Source organism: Pan paniscus, chromosome X (assembly GCF_029289425.2).
Source record: "Pan paniscus chromosome X, NHGRI_mPanPan1-v2.0_pri, whole genome shotgun sequence".
In the NCBI taxonomy this organism is placed as follows: Eukaryota; Metazoa; Chordata; class Mammalia; order Primates; family Hominidae; genus Pan; species Pan paniscus.
The window spans coordinates 48,277,086-48,298,570 of NC_073272.2; the positions used below are offsets into that span (position 1 = coordinate 48,277,086).

Sequence of the window (21,485 nt, forward strand, 5' to 3'; positions counted from 1 at the left end):
AGGGGAGAATGTTCACATTTGGTAGTAGGGTTTGCAAAATCAACACTAACTCAACTGAACATGTACATCTGTCTATTTCTCACTGCAGGGGATACAAACGGACCAGAAACTTGAATGCTTGTCTTTTTATGAACCTTATCAATTACATTTTAATCATATTCTTGTTACCTGCTGAATAAAACTCATTTTCTTTACACTTACGCCTTTTTACCTGAAAACATCATCATGTGTTGAAAATTCCAGCCAATCTTATGCCTTCTGCCCAAGTTGAGGAAGAAGGAGAGCGGGTAGATGTGCGCGGCTCTGCCCAGGAAGATGGCAACCTGACCACAAGGTAGGAGGTTAAGGGACCAACAGTTTCCAGAATGGCATTCCACACAACCTCCGGCTGAGCAGAGAATTTTAGGAATGCTGTGACACCTCGTTATAGTCCAGAGAGCTGCCCAAAGAAGCTTGACTGTCTAGTTTCCCCCTAGACAAGTTTCTCAGCAACAAAATGGGACTAATTTGGCCAAGCTTTCCCACCTCCTGATTCATAGAGATCATTTCTAGCTTGTTAAACACAATATTGTAACTTCTTGATTTAATTCAACTGATATCTATCTATCTATCTATCTATCTATCTATCTATCTATCTATCTATTTATCTATCTAAATCTATCTAAAAAGGAGTCCAGAAATAAGCTAAAGTACCACAGCAGGAGAGAGCAGTTGAGAGAAGCAAACAGTGTGTGTTGGGCTCTACTAAAAGAAAAGGCACTAGAAGAAAAAAATTGCTAATCCTGCAGTCAAACTATAAAGAAAAAGTTTGCTGGATAAGCACTTGCAGGCTTCATTTGCAAGTAAACATCAGAGACTTTAATGGCCAGGAAGAGCCTGCAAATAAGAGGTGGGGAAACTTAAAATATTCACAACACTAAAAGACATTCAGATCACTCATAGGGATGAACCCAGGGAGATATTTCTCTACCTAAGTAGCTAAAATGTTTTTTGGAGATGTAAGAAATGGAAAAGGAGTATGGAAAAAGGAACTCTGCTGTGGAAACCAAAGAATGCAGGGAAACTGGTCCTTTGTCACTTGCTGAGTTTAGAATAGTGCCCAACTGAGAGAGCTACACACTCCCCTGGTCAGAGAAGGGAACCCCTGTGGGAGCCAGAGGAACAGGGAGCTTCCGTTTTGGCAAAACACCAGCTGCAGGAGCTGCAGCTGTTTCAGACAGAAGCCAGGGCGGAACTATCTTCTCTGTCTCCTGCAGGGTAAAGCACTGCCTGTTTTTCTTCCGTTTTCTTTGTTTTGTTTTAAGCAGAAAGAACCAGGTAATGCTTATAAAGTACATTCCATCCCAGAAGAGAAACAAAAGTCCTTAAGTGGTAAGCAGCAGTTAGGATCTGCAGAGGACCCGGCTTGGCCTCTGCCAGGCCCTCATCTGTAAACAGGGCTGTGCTCTCACTATCTCTCACAGGGTGTCATGCTAGGAATACAAATCAAAACAACATGCAAGGTCTTTCTCAAAAAAGAATAAAAACACTGATCTTGCAGATTTTTAGCTATTAGTCTGGTAAGCATGGAAATCCAAGAAATGAGCCACTGGTTTAAGCGTAGGAGGCTCTCACGCTAGAAGGATTCCAGCATTGCATTAGGCCACTGTCACTGTCCAGCAGCTTGGTGAGTGTCAGTCATTCCTGCACAATAAATTAAGCCCAGAAGAGAAAAACACTCCTTTTTTGCCAGCATTCCAAAATCTAAGGATAATCATGAGGCCTCAGAAAAGGCAAATGTGAATGTCCAGCAATAGGGGACTGCGCTCAGTATCTTGAAATCAAGCCCCAGAAAAGTTCACTTTAATAAAAACATAGTATCTGAGGCCAAGTGAGCAAAACCCTCAGCTGTCCATCCACTGGTAGGCACATGAGAAGCCAATCCCCCAAACTATGTCTATATTCCAGAAACTGCATTTACAATGGGCCCAGACCAAGGAACCAAATATTTTTCTATTTTATCTTTTCTTCCCTTCATTTTTCTTTTTCCTTCTCCTTTTTTTTTTTTTGGTGGGGGCGGGGAGAAAGAGTCTTTCCCACCATGATCTGCAGCAGCAGGGAAGCTTGAGAAAAAGTAGGGTCACTGCCTGCAAGCAACCCTGGGCAGTGTGAGGAAGGGCTGCCCATACTGCAGACGTAGTCATGAGCAAGAGGAACAGAACCTTTGGGTCATCCAAATCAGGGAACCTCCTGGATTGGAATTCATACAGCAATGAATTGTGAAAAATAACACTGGAGACTGACATGGTTGCTGACTTTTAGATTCACCAAGAAGAGCACTTTACAAAACAATCACCTGCCGAGCACCAGTTTAACAGAAAGGCCATCTTACATAGAAAAGGCAGAAAGGATGATCTTGGAATACATGCAGTCCTTTAAGTCAAATACATTTAGTGTTATGAAATGCCACTTAAGCCTTCTTTTTTTCATCATAAAAACCCTGTGAACTAGCATGGAGTTAGTCACCTACCCAAAACAGAAATAGTAATTATTATTTTATGATGGTTTATATTATTATATTATTGTTATTTTATATTATTATTATGACTATTATTACTATAGCTTCTCCAACAGTGGTCGTCTCTGCATGAAGAAAATGGTGGAACAAGAAAAGGATACAAAAGCTCCAATGATGAAAATGGGGCTGAAAACGTGCTTCTGGAAGGTAAACAGTGCCAGGCCCATGTAGGAGAAGATGAAGTTCTCTGCCAGGAAATGTAACACCTCAAAGAGCTGCACAGAGAAGGGAAAAGGAAGCTGTAACCCTGCAGTTCCCCCTTCCCTGTGTTAACAAGCAACTCGTGAGTACCAAGCCTCTCTCTCACCTGCTTGGTTCGACTTCTTGATTCCACCGACAGATTGTTGTAGGTGTAATGAGCTTGTGTGATTCCACAGAAAAGGACAGCTACAACACCTGTTAAAACATCCCCCCAAAAAAATCAATGGAAAAAAAAGAGGCAGGGGAAAAAAAAAAACCCTGCTAGAACAAAAAGTTAAGGTAGGCAAGCCTAGCATATCCAACTTCCTGAATATTTTTGTAACTTTCCTATTGCTGGGTCGGGCGCAGTGGCTCACACCTGTAATCCCAGCACTGCAGGAGGCCAAGGCAAGCAGATCGCTTGAACCCAGGAGTTTGAGACCAGCCTGGGAAACATGGTAAAACCCCATCTCTACCAAAAATACAAAAAATTAGCTGGATGTGGTGGCGTGGGCCTGTGGCCCAGCTACTAGGGAGGCTGAGGTGAGAGGATCGCTTGAGCCTGGGAGGTCAAGGCTGCAGTGAGCCATGATCACGCCTCTGCACTCCAGTCTGGGCGACAGAAGGCAACCTTTTCTCAAAAGAAAAAAAAAAAAAAAAGAAAAAGAAAAAAAAGTTTCCTATTACTACTGAACACTCCTACAACCCCTCACCTCTCAACCTTTGTGTCTCCCAACCCTGCCTTCCTTCAAAGCCAAGTACCTCAACATCCCCTCCTTGTTCCAGTTTTAAGGGTATCTCCTGCCTCCTCTAAACTCCTCCAACTACCATCTGTAGTTGGCATATAGCATTCATTCCTTCAAAGAGACTGTGAGGGCCCATCCAAATTTTTGTCATATTCCTCATTGTTTTTAGAATGAATGAACTGAATTTCAAACTAATGCTTTATATACATATATATTTTTTGAGACAAAGTGGATTATATATTATATATCCCTCAGTGGACGGCAGTGGCATGATCTCGGCTCACTGCAGCCTCTATCTCCAAGGCTCAAGTGATCCTCCCACCTCAGCCTCCTGAATAGCTGGGACTACAGATGCACACCACCACACCCAGCTAATTTTTGTATTTTTTTGTAGAGATGGGGTTTCTCCATCTTGCCCAGGCTGGTCTTGAACTCCTGAGCTCAAGGGATCCACCTGCCTTGGCCCCAAAGTGCTGGGATTATATAGGCATGCGCCACTGTGCCTGGCCTAGATTTTTTCACAGTCTAAGGCTTTAGACAAAATAGATCAAGAGTACTATTCCATTTATCCAAGCCCCGATCTTCTATATTTCTGGTTAATGGTAACCATTTTGTTGTGCGAGACAAATGACACACCTGGGACTTTGCCTACACATTTACAGATAACTGTTAAATTTTAAGGAAGTGGGGCATTTTGTAATGCTGCATATAAAGATTTGCTACAGTATTTTGAAAGGGTGACAAAAGTACATCCTAAGTACCTGGATTATGTACAGAACTGTACTTGAATTTTCTAATGGAAAAATTCAATGTTTTTTTAAAATGAAAGAATGTGAGGAAGTAAAACCGCATGTTTCACCTCACTAATACTATATGAAACTGACACCATAAAAATGTGATATTGAAAAACAATGATTAAATAGCCCAGAGACAAAACAATGAAAAACCGTGTTCACACTCATCTGAGCAGAGGCAAAATCACCCTTTAAAGGACACATATTTTGCTTGTTATTGCTACTGTTTGCAAAATAACATAGCAATCAAGGGAAATATACAAATAAAATTTTAATAGATTCTTTGCACCTTAACATCTACTTACAGTTAGAATGAGTACTCAAAAATGTAATTGACTTTGGAATGATAAACTTTATCATTAAAATCTACTTTTTCAGGCTGGGCATGGTGGCTCATGCCTGTAATCCCAGTGCTTTGAGAGGCTGAGGTAAGAGGTTCACTTAAGGTCAGGAGTTTGAGACCAGCCTGGACAACATAGCAAATGTTGTCCATCTCTACAAAGAATAAAGAAGTTAGCTGGGTGTGGTACGTGCCTGTAGTCTTAGCTACTTGGGAGGGTGAAGGGGGAAGATCCCTTGAGCCTAGGAGTTCGAGGTTACAGTGAGCTATGATTGTGCTGCTGCACTCCAGCCTGGGTGACACAGCAAGACCCTGTCTCTAAAAAAATAAAATTAAAAAAAGTCTAGCTTTTTGGAAAGTAAATAATCCATTTAAGACAGAACAATAGCCTTGCTCAGCAATCCTCCATACGGACACTTGCTGAACAGTTAAACTCTGTGCAGCTGTTATCTAAGAATTCTTCCCTTCCTTCAAGTTCCCACAGACCCCACTACAGTGAGGGGAAGGGTGGTCCAAGAGTAGAAAAAACCTACCTGTAAATCCGCAGGCTTCTGCCAGGAGAAACGTGCTCCAGGACATGAGGAAGAACAGCGCCGTCTCCAGCAGGGGGAAGCAGTGCAGTTTGGTAAACTTAGTCACGTTGGCATTCTGTCAAGGACCCTGTCTCCAGGTACATGTATCAGGGCCACCAAGAACGATACTCCACTAGCCCAGGACCCCTCCCCAAAGGGCTAGCCTTTCCCTTCAACCTTTTTTTTTTTTTTTTTTTTGGAGGCTCTAAAGCTGCTGGAGATTTCTTAAGTAATACAAATTAAGCTTTCCAGTGGAACACAAGTTTTGTAGGGGCTGGAGAGAGGAAGAAACAGGGAGACATTGTTTAATGGGTACAGAGCTTCTGTTTCGGATGATGAAAAAATTCTGAAAGTAGACAGGGAGATGGCTACATGACATTGTGAATGCGGAATTGTGTACGTAAAAATGGTTAAATGACAAATCTCGTTGGCTATATTTTACCACAATTTTAAAAAATTAATCATGTAGGCCAGGTGTGGTGACTCATGCCTGTAATCCTAGCACTCTGGGACCCGAGGCAGGTGGATCACCTGAGGTCAGGAGTTCGAAACTAGTCTGGCCAACATACTGAAACCCTGTCTCTACTAAAAATACAAAAATTAGCCGGGTGTGGTCACAGCATCTGTAATCCCAGCTATTCAGGAGGTTGAGAATCGATTGAACCCGGCAGGCAGAGGTTGCAGTGAGCCAAGATTGCACCACTGCACTCCAGCCTGGGTGACAGAGTGAGACTCCGTCAAAAAAAAAAATTATCATGTAATATACCAAAAGCCATTAAATTTAAATGGGTGACTTGTATGGTATATAAATTATATCTCAATAAGGCTGTTCTTTTAAAAATTCAGAATTCTAGAGAAACTGGCAACTAGTTTTCTGTGCTCCTTGAATGGCCATGGTTCTGAGAGGCATGGTCATGACGTCAGGCTGGCTTGTTGGGTTGGTTCCAGCAGGGCTGTGAAGACAAGGCTTGTGAGACCCTGACCCCTGTGCACCACCGAGGCCACCTGAGTCCACAACAGGTGCCTAAGGAAGGCACAGGAAAGAAAGAAATGCATAATTCTTGAGACAGCTACCAGGTGCTGGTGTCACCTTTTGGGACCAGAGATCCTTCTTGTAACAGTGCCATTCAACACACGGCCAGCATAGAAGCATCTCATGACGGATCTCACTGAGCAATATACGTCTCCAAGGCATCAAAAGGGCCCTTGTGAAGAAAGCAATTTAAATCTGCGCTATCCAATGTGGTAGCTGAACACTTACAAAGTGGCTAGTCCAAATTGAGATGTGTTGTAAGAGCAACACACACACTGTATTTCTTTTTTTCTTTCTTTCTTTTTTTTTTTTTTTTGAGACGGCATTTCACTCTGTCACCCAAGCTGGAGTGCAATGGCACGGCCTCGGCTCACTGCAATCTCCACCTCCCAGGTTCAAGTGATTCTCCTGCCTCAGCCTCCCGATTAGCAGGGATTACAGGTGCACACCACCACACCTGGCTAATTTTTGTATTTTTAGTAGAGACAGGGTTTCACGATGTTGGCCAAGCTGGTCTCAAACTCCTGACCTCAGGTGATCTGCCCACCTTGGCCTTCCAAAGTGCTGGGATTACAGGTGTGAGCCACCACGCCCAGCACACATACCATATTTCAAAGGCTTGGAACAAAGATTGAATGTATAAAATCTCATTAATTATTTTTATCATGATTGGGGGAGGAGCCAAGATGGCCGAATAGGAACAGCTCTGGTCTACAGCTCCCAGCGTGAGCGACGCAGAAGACGGGTGATTTCTGCATTTCCATCTGAGGTACCGGGTTCATCTCACTAGGGAGTGCCAGACATTGGGTGCAGGTCAGTGGGTACGCGCACCATGTGCGAGCCGAAGCAGGGCGAGGCATTGCCTCACTTGGGAAGTGCAAGGGGTCAGGGAGTTCCCTTTCCTAGTCAAAGAAAGGGGTGACAGACGGCACCTGGAAAATCGGGTCACTCCCACCCGAATACTGCGCTTTTCCGATGGGCTTAAAAAACAGCGCACCAGGAGATTATATCCCTCACATGGCTTGGAGGGTCGTACACCCATGGAGTCTCGCTGATTGCTAGCACAGCAGTCTGAGATCAAACTGCAAGGTGGCAGCGAGGCTGGGGGAGGGGCGCCCGCCATTGCCCAGGCTTGTTTAGGTAAACAAAGCAGCCGGGAAGCTCGAACTGGGTGGAGCCCACCACAGCTCAAGGAGGCCTGCCTGCCTCTGTAGGCTCCACCTCTGGGGGCAGGGCACAGACAAACAAAAAGACAGCAGTAACCTCCGCAGACTTAAATGTCCCTGTCTGACAGCTTTGAAGACAGCAGTGGTTCTCCCAGCACGCAGCTGGAGATCTGAGAACGGGCAGACTGCCTCCTCAAGTGGGTCCCTGACCCCTGACCCCCGAGCAGCCTAACTAGGAGGCACCCCCCAGCAGGGGCAGACTGACACCTCACACGGCCGGGTACTCCAACAGACCTGCAGCTGAGGGTCCTGTCTGTTAGAAGGAAAACTAACAAACAGAAAGGACATCCACACCAAAAACCCATATGTACATCACCATCATCAAAGACCAAAAGTAGATAAAACCACAAAGATGGGGAAAAAACAGAGCAGAAAAACTGGAAACTCTAAAAAGCAGAGCACCTCACCTCCTCCAAAGGAACGCAGCTCCTCACCAGCAATGGAACAAAGCTGGACAGAGAATGACTTTGATGAGCTGAGAGAAGAAGGCTTCAGATGATCAAATTACTCTGAGCTACGGGAGGACATTCAAACCAAAGGCAAAGAAGCTGAAAACTTTGAAAAAAATTTAGAAGAATGTATAACTAGAATAACCAATACAGAGAAGTGCTTAAAGGAGCTGAAAACCAAGGCTCGAGAACTACGTGAAGAATGCAGAAGCCTCAGGAGCCGATGCGATCAACTGGAAGAAAGGGTATCAGTGATGGAAGATGAAATGAATGAAATGAAGCGAGAAGGGAAGTTTAGAGAAAAAAGAATAAAAAGAAACGAGCAAAGCCTCCAAGAAATATGGGACTATGTGAAAAGACCAAATCTACATCTGATTGGTGTACCTGAAAGTGACAGGGAGAATGGAACCAAGTTGGAAAACACTCTGCAGGATATTATCCAGGAGAACTTCCCCAATCTAGCAAGGCAGGCCAACATTCAGATTCAGGAAATACAGAGAACGCCACAAAGATACTCCTCGAGAAGAGCAACTCCAAGACACATAATTGTCAGATTCACCAAAGTTGAAATGAAGGAAAAAATGTTAAGGGCAGCCAGAGAGAAAGGTCGGGTTACCCTCAAAGGGAAGCCCATCAGACTAACAGCGGATCTCTCGGCAGAAACTCTACAAGCCAGAAGAGAGTGGGGGCCAATATTCAACATTCTTAAAGAAAAGAATTTTCAACCCAGAATTTCATATCCAGCCAAACTAAGCTTCATAAGTGAAGGGGAAATAAAATACTTTACAGACAAGCAAATGCTGAGAGATTTTGTCACCATCAGGCCTGCCCTAAAAGAGCTCCTGAAGGAAACGCTAAACATGGAAAGGAACAACCGGTACCAGCCACTGCAAAATCATGCCAAAATGTAAAGACCATCGAGACTAGGAAGAAACTGCATCAACTAATGAGCAAAATAACCAGCTAACATCATAATGACAGGATCAAATTCACACATAAAAATATTAACTTTAAATGTAAATGGACTAAATGCTCCAATTAGAAGACACAGACTGGCAAATTGGATAAAGAGTCAAGACCCATCAGTGTGCTGTATTCAGGAAACCCAACTCACGTGCAGAGACACACATAGGCTCAAAATAAAAGGATGGAGGAAGATCTACCAAGCAAATGGAAAACAAAAAAAGGCAGGGGTTGCAATCCTAGTCTCTGATAAAACAGACTTTAAACCAACAAAGATCAAAAGAGACAAAGAAGGCCATTACATAATGGTAAAGGGATCAATTCAACAAGAAGAGCTAACTATCCTAAATATATATGCACCCAATACAGAAGCACCCAGATTCATAAAGCAAGTCCTGAGTGACCTACAAAGAGACTTAGACTCCCACACATTAATAATGGGAGACTTAACACCCCACTGTCAACATTAGACAGATCAATGAGACAGAAAGTCAACAAGGATACCCAGGAATTGAACTCAGCTCTGCACCAAGCGGACCTAATAGACATCTACAGAACTCTCCACCCCAAATCAACAGAATATACATTTTTTTCAGCACCACACCACACCTATTCCAAAATTGACCACGTACTTGGAAGTAAAGCACTCCTCAGCAAATGTAAAAGAACAGAAATTATAACAAACTATCTCTCAGACCACAGTGCAATCAAACTAGAACTCAGTATTAAGAATCTCACTCAAAACCGCTCAACTACATGGAAACTGAACAACCTGCTCCTGAATGACTACTGGGTACATAACGAAATGAAGGCAGAAATAAAGATGTTCTTTGAAACCAATGAGAACAGAGACACAACATACCAGAATCTCTGGGACGCATTCAAAGCAGTGTGTAGAGGGAAATTTATAGCATTAAATGCCCACAAGAGAAAGCAGGAAAGATCCAAAATTGACACCCTAACATCACAATTAAAAGAACTAGAAAAGCAAGAGCAAACACATTCAAAAGCTAGCAGAAGGCAAGAAATAACTAAAATCAGAGCAGAACTGAAGGAAATAGAGACACAAAAAACCCTTCAAAAAATTAATGAATCCAGGAGCTAGTTTTTTGAAAGGATCAACAAAATTGATAAACCACTAGCAAGACTAATAAAGAAAAAGAGAGAAGAATCAAATAGACACAATAAAAAATGATAAAGGGGATATCACCACCGATCCCACAGAAATACAAACTACCATCAGAGAATACTACAAACACCTCTACGCAAATAAACTAGAAAATCTAGAAGAAATGGATAAATTCCTCGACACATACACTCTCCCAAGACTAAACCAGGAAGAAGTTGAATCTCTGAATAGACCAATAACAGGATCTGAAATTGTGGCAATAATCAATAGCTTACCAACCAAAAAGAGTCCAGGACCAGATGGATTCACAGCCAAATTCTACCAGAGGTACAAGGAGGAACTGGTACCATTCCTTCTGAAAGTATTCCAATCAACAGAAAAAGAGGGAATCCTCCCTAACTCATTTTATGAGGCCAGCATCATCCTGATACCAAAGCCTGGCAGAGACACAACCAAAAAAGAGAATTTTAGACCAATATCCTTGATGAACATTGATGCAAAAATCCTCAATAAAATACTGGCAAACCAAATCCAGCAGCACATCAAAAAGCTTATTCACCATGATCAAGTGGGCTTCATCCCTGGGATGCAAGGCTGGTTCAATATACGCAAATCAATAAATGTAATCTAGCATATAAACAGAACCAAAGACAAAAACCACATGATTATCTCAATAGATGCAGAAAAGGCCTTTGACAAAATTCAACAACCTTCATGCTAAAAACTCTCAATAAATTAGGTATTGATGGGACGTATCTCAAAATAATAAGAGTTATCTATGACAAACCCACAGGCAATATCATACTGAATGGGCAATAACTGACAGCATTCCCTTTGAAAACTGGCACAAGACAGGGATGCCCTCTCTCACCACTTCTATTCAACATAGTGTTGGAAGTTCTGGCCAGGGCAATTAGGCAGGAGAAGGAAATAAAGTGTATTCAATTAGGAAAAGAGGAAGTCAAATTGTCCCTGTTTGCAGATGACATGATTGTATATCTAGAAAACCCCACTGTCTCAGCCCAAAATCTCCTTAAGCTGATAAGCAACTTCAGCAAAGTCTCAGGATACAAAATCAATGTACAAAAATCACAAGCATTCTTATACACCAACAACAGACAGAGAGCCAAATCATGAGTGAACTCCCATTCACAATTGCTTCAAAGAGAATAAAATACCTAGGAATCCAACTTACAAGGGACGTGAAGGACCTCTTCAAGGAGAACTACAAACCACTGCTCAAGGAAATAAAAGAGGATACAAACAAATGGAAAAACATTCCATGCTCATGTGTAGGAAGAATCAATATTGTGAAAATGGCCATACTGCCCAAGGTAATTTACAGATTCAATGCCATCCCCATCAAGCTACCAATGACTTTCTTCACAGAATTGGAAAAAACTACTTTAAAGTTCATACGGAACCAAAAAAGAGCCTGCATCGCCAAGTCAATCCTAAGCCAAACAAAGCTGGAGGCATCACGCTACCTGACTTCAAACTATACTACAAGGCTACAGTAACCAAAACAGCATGATACTGGTACCAAAACAGAGATATAGATCAATGGAACAGAACAGAGCCCTCAGAAATAATGCCACATATCTACAACTATCTGATCTTTGACAAACCTGAGAAAAACAAGCAATGGGGAAAGGATTCCCTATTTAATAAATGGTGCTGGGAAAACTGCCTAGCCATATGTAGAAAGCTGAAACTGGATCCCTTCCTTACACCTTATACAAAAATGAATTCAAAATGGATTAAAGACTTAAACGTTAGACCTAAAACCATAAAAACCCTAGAAGAAAACCTAGGCATTACCATTCAGGACATAGGCATGGGCAAGGACTTCATGTCTAAAACACCAAAAGCAATGGCAACGAAAGCCAAAATTGACAAATGGGATCTAATTAAACTAAAGAGCTTCTGCACAGCAAAAGAAACTACCATCAGAGTGAACAGGCAACCTACAAAATGGGAGAACATTTTCGCAACCTACTCATCTGACAAAGGGCTAATATCCAGAATCTACAATGAACTCAAACAAATTTACAAGAAAAAAACAAACAACCCCATCAAAAAGTGGGTGAAGGACATGAACAGACACTTCTCAAAAGAAGACATTTATGCAGCCAAAAAACACATGAAAAAATGCTCACTGTCACTGGCCATCAGAGAAATGCAAATCAAAACCACAATGAGATAGCATCTCACACCAGTTAGAATGGCAATCATTAAAAAGTCAGGAAACAACAGGTGCTGGAGAGGATGTGGAGAAATAGGAACACTTTTACACTGTTGGTGGGACTGTAAACTAGTTCAACCATTGTGGAAGTCAGTGTGGCGATTCCTCAGGGATCTAGAACTAGAAATACCATTTGACCCAGCCATCCCATTATTGGGTATATACCCAAAGGACTATAAATCATGCTGCTATAAAGACACATGCGCATGTATGTTTATTGCGGCATTATTCACAATAGCAAAGACTTGGAACCAACCCAAATGTCCAACAATGATAGACTGGATTAAGAAAATGTGGCACATATACACCATGGAATACTATGCAGCTATAAAAAATGATGAGTTCATGTCCTTTGTAGGGACATGGATGAAATTGGAAATCATCATTCTCAGTAAACTATCGCAAGAACAAAAAACCAAACGCCACATATTCTCACTCATAGGTGGGAATTGAACAATGAGAACACATGGACACAGGAAGGGGAACACATCACACTCTGGGGACTGTGGTGGGGTGGGGGAAGGGGGGAGGGATAGCACTGGGAGATATACCTAATGCTAGATGACGAGTTAGTGGGTGCAGCGCACCAGCATGGCACATGTATACATATGTAACTAACCTGCACATTGTGCACATGTACCCTAAAACTTAAAGTATAATAATAATAAAAAAAAGAAAAAAAATTATTTTTATCATAATTTTGTTATTTTTTTCCATATTGATTACATGTTGGAATGATGTGGTTTAAATTACATAGTAATGCCCACCAAAGAGGATATGATGCAGGACTCACCACATCTGTGGAAGGGATGCCTGCTCTTTCCACACTGTTTTTTTAGTTTGTTTAAACTAAATACTGGGCCATCCTTTGCTTACGGAAGGCCACTAACTAGCTATCGCCACATAACACCATGTGGCCGGGAACAGCAGTTGGCAGCAGCTAGCTGGGGCTAAAGTACTTCCCAGCCAGTAGTCCCTAATTCTCAGTCTCCTCCTGCCTCCTCAGCTCTTTTCACCCCTCTAAAACTGATGCTCCAACTGGATCACAAGAAAGGGAGAGAAACAGCAAAGGTGAAGACAGAGCGAAGTCTAGGGTTGCATTCCTAAACATTTTCTCAGACTCTCAGCTAGGGACCCAACCGTCATGCTTCACCAAAGTGACATATTTCAGGAGCCATCATGCCCCAGTGGAACACTCAATGTAAAATTCCAATTTGAAAGAACAGCTGAGAACTTTCTTTTTGAAAGTGTAATGCCACACACGCATACCCAGGCCCGAGCTGAAACTACAAAAAGGATATTAGAGCAGTGACAACACCAGTCACAGCTCCCATGGTAAAAGAGCCACTAAATATACCTAGAAAAATGCCAACTGACTTAAAAAAGGCAGCAGCATCAAAGGCGTGAGTGTTCAGTCCCGCTGGCTGGTAGGCAACAATAGACCTAAAGTTTAAAAACAAGAGACAGTTTTAAAAGACTGCACAGGTTTTACACTATGGTACCTGAAAATATCGACAAACATAGGTCTATCTACATTTTGTCAAGCATTGGCCAGGGTAAATTCATTTAATTTAATCTGCAGCCAGCATTGCCCAGGGTAAATTCATTTAATTTAATCTGCAGCCACCATGTTACGCTGGTGTCAGCATTCTGATTGCTGCTGGGCACACAAAGCAACATAATTTTATCCACAAAGCTGATAAATCTCATTTAGAAAAACACCCAATTCAATATGTAATACATTTAAGATAAGCCTCTGAATTTAGCCCAAAGCATAGAGGAAACTGGGGTGGCTCTTCTCCAGCAGAAACACTGCTACTTACGAGGACAGTACAATGGCAACAGCATCATTTAGGACGCTCTCTCCAAAAAGAAGTGCGTAAAGATCCACGTCTGCATGCAATTCATTAAATATCGCCAGCACAGTCACTGAAAAGTGAGCCGAAAGCACAGAAATTAGTTTTGGTTTCTGACCTTAAATCACTGATTACAGGTTTATAGAGGCAATTCCTATCTTGGGTGGGACTGGGTGATTCAAGAGATAGCAAGGGAGTCAAAGATAGACTTGTCTATCTGTGGCAGAAATGAAAACGGCAATCTTCCTTATCTGAAGGAGCTTTGATATGATGCTTGAGTCTAATGATATTGCACCAAAACACTATGCTTTCCACTGTGATCCCATCACACTTTGAAAGTATCTGTTACAGAACTTCAAAAAATAATGACAATCAATGTGATTTGGCTTCACCAGTGGGTTGAAATCTCTTTGATTTCTCTGGCTCAATAGAGCCAAGGTTAAAATAACAAAGTTATTATAAAAATGATTAATGAGATTTTGGTCGGGCATGGTGGCTCATGCTTGTAATTCCAGCACTTTGGGAGGCTGAGGCAGGTGGATCACCTGAGGTGAGGAGTTTGAGACCAGCCTGACCAACATGGTGAAACCCCGTCTCTACTAAAAATGCAAAATTAGCCAGGCATGGTGGCACATGCCTGTAATCCCAGCTACTTGAGAGGCTGAGGCAGGAGAATCACTTGAACCCAGGAGGCGGAGGTTGCAGTGAGCCAAGATCACGCCATTGCACTCCAGCCTGGGCAACAAGAGTGAAACTCTGTCTCAAAAACAGAAAGGAAAAAAAAAGGGCCAGGCGTGGTGGCTTACGCCTGTAATCCCAGCACTTTGGGAGGCCGAGGCGGGTGGATCACCTGAGGTCAGGAGTTCGACACAAGCCTGACCAACACGGTGAAGCCCCGTCTCTACTAAAAATACAAAATTAGTTGGTCATGGTAGCATATGCCTGTAATCCCAGCTACTTGGGAGGCTGAGGCAGGAGAATCACTTGAACCCAGGAGGCAGAGGTTGCAGTGAGCCAAGATCGTGCCATTGCACTCCAGCCTGGGCAACAAGAGTGAAACTCCATCTCAAAAAAAAAAAAAAGAAAAAAAAGGAAAGAAAGAAAAAAAAAGGGCCAGGTGCGGTGGCTCACGCCTGTAATCCCAGCACTTTGGGAGGCCGAGGCAAGTAGATCTCTGAGGTTGGGAGTTCGAGACCAGCCAGACCAACATGGAGAAACTCCATCTCTACTAAAAATACAAAATTAGCCGGGTGTGGTGGCAGGCGCCTGTAATCCCAGCTACTCCAGAGGCTGAGGTGGGAGAATTGCTTGAGCCTGGGAGGCAAAGGTTGCGGTGAGCCAAGATTGCGCCATTGCACTCCAGGCTGGGCAACAAGAGTGAAACTCTGTCTCAAAAAAAAGATTAATTAGATTTTATAAATTCCATCTTTGTGCCAAGCCTTTGAAATATGGTGTGTGTGTTGCTTAAAATAATAATGACGGGGGTGGGGGCAGGGGCAATATCGCCCCTGACTGAGAACCACCGATCTAGATACATGCACGAGAGCTGTGTTCTCTCTCAACACTCATACCCAACTACCCTCTCTCGATGGTTTCTACCATACAACTGCAAAAACTAAAAACCCACTTTCCCAGCTTCCCTTGCAGAAAGCATTACCTCTTCCTGTCAGGAAGAGGGCAGAGAGGCCAGACACCAACGCAGTCATCTTGCCTCCATGGGGCAACTGATGTGTGACTGAAACCCCAGAACAGTGCAGCAGAAAGACTGAGTGTAGTATTTTTTATGATTGTAGTGGAAGCCGGGACATCAGCCCAGTACTGGTACCCAAGATAAATATCTATTTGTTTAAGCAGGGATTAGCCAGGTTTTTCTGTTCTTTGCAGCCAAAAGCATTACTAATTGATACAATTAGAAAACCAAGCCAAACAAATGTTCAGTTTAGTGAGTTATTATAAGCCAACCAGTCTTGTAACCACACCCCTGTTCAAGAAATAGAACTTTGTCAGTCCCCTATATGTCCCATCCCAGTCTGAAGCCTCTTCCTTCACTAAAGGGAACCGCTAAACTAAATTTTATAGTCATCATTTTCTTGCCTTTCCCTATAATTTAATCACACAAATGCACATTCCCTGACACTATCATTTGGTTTTGCCCATTTTTTAAAATTTTTATTTTTATTTTTATTTCTATATATTTTTTGAGACAGGGTCTTGCTCTGTTGCCCAGGCTGGGGTACAGTGGTGTGATTATAGTTCACTATAGCCTGGAACTCCTGGGCTTAAGCAATTCCCCCCATCTCAGCCTCCCAAGTAGATGGGACCACAGAAGCATACCACACCTGGCCTAAAAGCATAATTAATAATAATAACAATAAACGCGTACATAGCACTGATCTGTTTCAACTTCTCATTCTCCCTGCTCATTATCTCACAAAACAGGTCAGGAACCCTTCTGTGCCCCTCCTGAGCAAGTCTGTGCCTGACCACGGGGGGTGGGATGTGGGTGCTGACAACTGGAAGATGATGGGATGGGGATGACAGACTGGCTAAGTGGTCTTTAATGGGAGAGATGAAACAAACTGCCCTCCTCCCTACAGCAGGACCCTTGAAATCAGGGTGAGCAGAGTCACAGCTATTTCCAACTGAACACAGACTGAGAAATCACAATTAACTAACTAAAGATCACTGGGTACAGGCAGTGGGAAAAACAAAAGAATGGCAGATATATGAAGAAGGAAAAACTCAAGGACCTAAATGTGTTCATTCAACTAACTTTTCTTGGACACATCATCCATGTAGTCAAGGGCACTTAGCACTTGTGAGCACTCAGTACAAAGTGGCAAGCACTGACATGTACAAAACAGACCTAACTCAAAGAGCTGAGGGAGCAGATAATGGAGTCTAGAAAGAGTGACTAGGCAGGTGGCACATTTGAACCAAGTCCCAAAGGATGCACTCCAGCCTGGGCGACAGAGTAAGACTCCATCTCAAAAAAAAAAAAAAAGAAAAAGAAAAAGAAATTGTTAAGATAGTAAATTTTATGTCAGGCATTTTTACCACAATAAAAAATTAATAATAAAAAAGGAAATTGCATGCCCTTCCTGTGAACCATCATGATGTCATTTCCCCAATTTTAATTCATCACCTTTGTACTCCTTGAGTCAATCAGCCTGACTCACGGGTTTCTATTTTTCTTTTCTTTTTAGACAGGGTCTCTGTCGCCTAGGCTGGAGTGCAGTGGCATATGTTCTCTGGTGGCTGCCTAGGAAGGCACCATGGGGTGGAAATGTGTTTTTTTCTTTAATTGTGGATTCGTCTAAAACAAAAGCCCATAAAGATGGCACATGGCAGCCATGACACATGACCACAGACTGGAGAAGGCTCCCTGTCACAGTGCAGCCTACACTATCCCACATATATTATGTCACCTTTGACCAGAAGACCAAAGACTCATGTCTCAAGCCAAGTACAGTAATCAGGGACAAGGATTCTTATTCCTTCATATCAGTCAATACCACTCTGTATCCTAACACTATAAAGTTTTGTGTTTCATTTTTTAAAGACAGGGTCTTGCTCTGTCATCCAGGCTGGAGTGCAGTGGTGCTATCACAGCTCACTGCAGCCTCAAACTCCTGGGCTCAAGCAATCGTCTTGCCTCAGCCCCCCGAGTAGCTGGAACTATAGGCAATCACCACTATGGCCAGCTAATTTTTACAATTTTTTTGTGGGGATGAAGTTCTACTATGTTGCCCAGGCTGCCAATATCAGAATTTTTGTTTGATGCACCAGGTACTAGAAGTCAATCTGGTCTTGTGATGCTTAACTCTGCACTAAGATTTTATCTCTTTTATGACCCAAGTTTTCAAACAACAGATTTTTTAGGAGGCTGGTAAAACACTTCTAATTTACAAAAACATTCTACATTTCAGGAATATTTCTATTTAAAAAGCAGTTAAAGTTAATGTCCTGATGCTTAATAAGTTTAAACTTTCAATTTTCTACAACTTCCATTTCTATAAAGCCCTTACTGTGCCAGTCTTCATAGGCCAAATGAAAATGGAGTAGCATGGTAATGCCTTCCATTATTCTCTACCATAGCATAGACACATTAAAGGGAAGTAAACAATTACAAAGATAATCTAGAAAAGTAAGCCTCTCTATCCAATTAAATGAAGTAACACTGATAGCTCAGGAAACAATATCAATAATCTTTATGTTAAACTAACTTCCCTTTACTTGTTAGTGGTACTAGTAAGATGTCAGTAATAAAATTATAGATGAGTATACTTAGAAACACATTTTCGGACAGACTAAATACCTTTCTCAGACTTATGAAGATCTATTTCTCCACAGACACACATCTGGAGACAGTCACAGACAGCACAGGATTAAAATAATAAAGCTGATTTTCAGAGTTCTCTTTGGAAACATGCTTGGCTTAAGAGATGATCTGTTATTTATTTATTTTTTAAACATAAGGAAAACTGAGAAATCTCTGCCTGAGTCAGATGTGGACACAGACCAGCATAATTTAGACAGGGTACACTCAGTGCCTTACACGTGTTGTTTCATTTCATCTTCACAATAGCCTTAGGAGATAGGTGCCATCATTTCTACTTTATATATGAGGAAACTGATGTGAGGGGACAATGTGTGCCCAGGCCACCCGATCAGTGATTGGTAGGGCTAGAACTAAACCCAAGGCCTGTGACTCCAAATCCCACCTTTTCACAAACCAGAGTGCCTCGACAGCCAAGTCTTCAATACTAATTTACTCAGGGTGTTTGTAATAAAATATGAGGGTAAGAGAGGTCAATGTTTTTTTTTTGAACATTGAGATTCTTCAGAACCACACAACTGTCTAGAGCTATGCTGTTTGATGTGGTAACCATTAGCCACATGTGGCTATATACATTTAAATTACTTAACATTAAATAAAAGTTAAAATCAGTCCCCCTATTGCATTACCCTACATTTCAAGTGCTCAAAAGCCACATGTGGCTACTGGTTACCACAATGGACTCGCAGATTATAGAACATCTCCATCTTCACAGAAAGATAGCACTGATGGAGAGGACCCCCAAGGGGCATGGTCAAGTGGGGTATCTTAGTATCTTTAAGGTTATTACTGTTCAGAATATTAGAGGGCATTGGAGACATTGAGCAGACCTTTCTATCTCTCCCGTGAGGACAGGAGCAGCTCATTCTCCAGAACTTCTTTCCCTAAGGTGTACTCTCAATAGATGACACTAAGGAAGAGAATAGCTGTAACTACTTTATGCAAACTGATCAAATTATAGGTTTCAACTTGGAAAGGAGAACTTTTTTGTTTGTTTTTGAGCTGCAAGGGAGGGTGTAATAATTCACTTCTAAGAATTGGTTCAACCAACACTTGAAAAATACAAGGCAAGGGATTGATGAATAGAAAACCATGTCACAGTGCACAGTCCTGCAGGAATGCCGCACAAAAGGAGTTTACAAATTAAATTACATTCACTACAGATAATCATGTGTGTTTCTACTAAGAAAAGGTATTATTTAACCCAAATGCTATGTTACATAAAAGAAGGCAAAAGGGCAACACTGGGAAAGAAGAAAATCTAAGTGTAAAACTTATGACCAAATTAGTCATTCTAAGACGAAAGGTAAAACATGTTATACAGCCGGGCACGGTGGCTCACGCCTGTAATTCCAGCACTTTGGGAGGCCGAGGTGGGCGGATCACCTGAGGTTGGGAGTTTGAGACCAGACTGACCAACATGGAGAAACCCTGTCTCTACTAAAAATACAAAAAAATTAGCCGGGCATGGTGGTGCATGCCTATAATCCCAGGTACTCCGGAGGCTGAGGCAGAGGAGGCGGAGGCGGAGGCAGAGGTTACGGTGAGCCAAGATTGCGCCATTGCACTCCAGCCTGGGCAACAAGAGTGAAACTCCATCTCAAAAACAAAACAAAACAAAAAAAACATGCTATACAGATACAATGGAATATTATTCAGCCTTAAAGGTTAGGAAATTATGAGAAATGCTATAAAATGGATGAACTTTGAGGACATTATGCTAAGTGAAATAAGCCAGTCACAAAAGGACAAATACTGTATGATTTCACTTGTATGAAGTATCTACAGTAGTCAAGTTCATAGAGACAGAAAGTCAAAGGTAGCTGCCAGGGGCTGCAGGGAAGGGGGACTGGGAAGTTGTTATTTAATGGGTATAGCATTTCAATTTTGCAAGATGAAAAGGTTCTGGGGATTGGTTTCACAATGATGTGGGTATACTTAACTCTACTGAACTATACACTTAGAAATTGTTAAGATAGGCTGGGCACGGTGGCTCACACCTGTAATCCCAGCACTTTGGGAGGCCAAGGCGGGTGGATCACGAAGTCAGGAGATCGAGACCATCCTGGCTAACACGGTGAAACCCTGTCTCTACTAAAAATACAAAAAAATTAGCCAGGCGTGGTGGCAGGCGCCTGTAGTCCCAGCTACTCAGGACGCTGAGGCAGGAGAATGGCGTGAACATGGGAGGTAGAGTCTGCAGTGAGCCGAGATCGTGTCACTGCACTCCAGCCTGGACAACAGAGCAAGACTCTGTCTCAAAAAAAAAAAAAAGGAATTGTTAAGAGTAAATTTTATGTCAGGCATTTTTAAAACAATAAAAAAATTAATAATAAAAAAGGAAATTGCATGCCCTTCTTAGAAAAGCCATCTAACTGTAGTCCCGCTGCTTGGGAGGCTGAGGCAGGAGGATTGCTTGAGCCCAGGAGGTCAAGGCTGCAGTGAGCTGTGACTGCACCACTGCACTCTAGCTTGGGCAACAGAGTGAGATCCTGTCTCAAAAAAGGAAAAAGGAAAAGAAAAGCCATCTAAGTCTGTTAGACCCACGTATTGGTCACTTCTTCCACCACCATGCCATGCAAATAAATACTACATTCTCCCTACTGCAACAAAAGTTAATGATTGCTCTGAACTTTTAAAGATTTAAATAATGGAATATCATAATAATAAAGACAAATACACAAAGCCAAATACCTGGGTCAGTGGCAGAGATGATTGCTCCAAAAAAGAGACAATCTGTGTAGTAAAATTTATCTGAGAGCTGTCCCATAATCTTCATGAGCTTCACCACACCATACATGAGATTTCTGTAAGAAGGTAAGGTAAACCATGTCAGGAGAAAAAAATAAGTAACTTAGCAAACACGCAAGCAGAATAGCACTAGAATGCTGCTCTTAGAGATTTATGAAAACAACAGGCAGCTGCCATGGTTTCACACTTACCAGAGACATTGCCAGCAGGACTTTGGCATCAAGTAATAGTTTGCAGTTAATGTCATCTTGCTGAAATATCTGAACATTTCATTTTTAAAAGTTGTACTGGCTAACAACTAAAGC

General features: G+C 42.2%; 1 protein-coding gene across 4 annotated transcripts in view; it reads right to left on the reverse strand.

Annotated features, from left to right (window-relative positions):
- The window catches only part of SLC9A7 (solute carrier family 9 member A7), a 159,933-nt gene that overhangs the window by 49,240 nt on the left and 89,208 nt on the right, over positions 1-21,485 (reverse strand). For all 4 annotated transcript variants that reach the window (XM_008961953.4, XM_024927282.4, XM_008961952.4 and 1 more), the window contains exons 5-11: positions 21,124-21,236; positions 14,058-14,163; positions 13,536-13,677; positions 5,151-5,256; positions 2,865-2,953; positions 2,659-2,772; positions 212-323 (exon numbers count right to left, since the gene is read on the reverse strand). In XM_008961953.4, the coding sequence (XP_008960201.3) occupies positions 212-323; positions 2,659-2,772; positions 2,865-2,953; positions 5,151-5,256; positions 13,536-13,677; positions 14,058-14,163; positions 21,124-21,236 (782 nt within the window). The remainder of the gene's footprint in view (positions 1-211; positions 324-2,658; positions 2,773-2,864; positions 2,954-5,150; positions 5,257-13,535; positions 13,678-14,057; positions 14,164-21,123; positions 21,237-21,485) is intronic.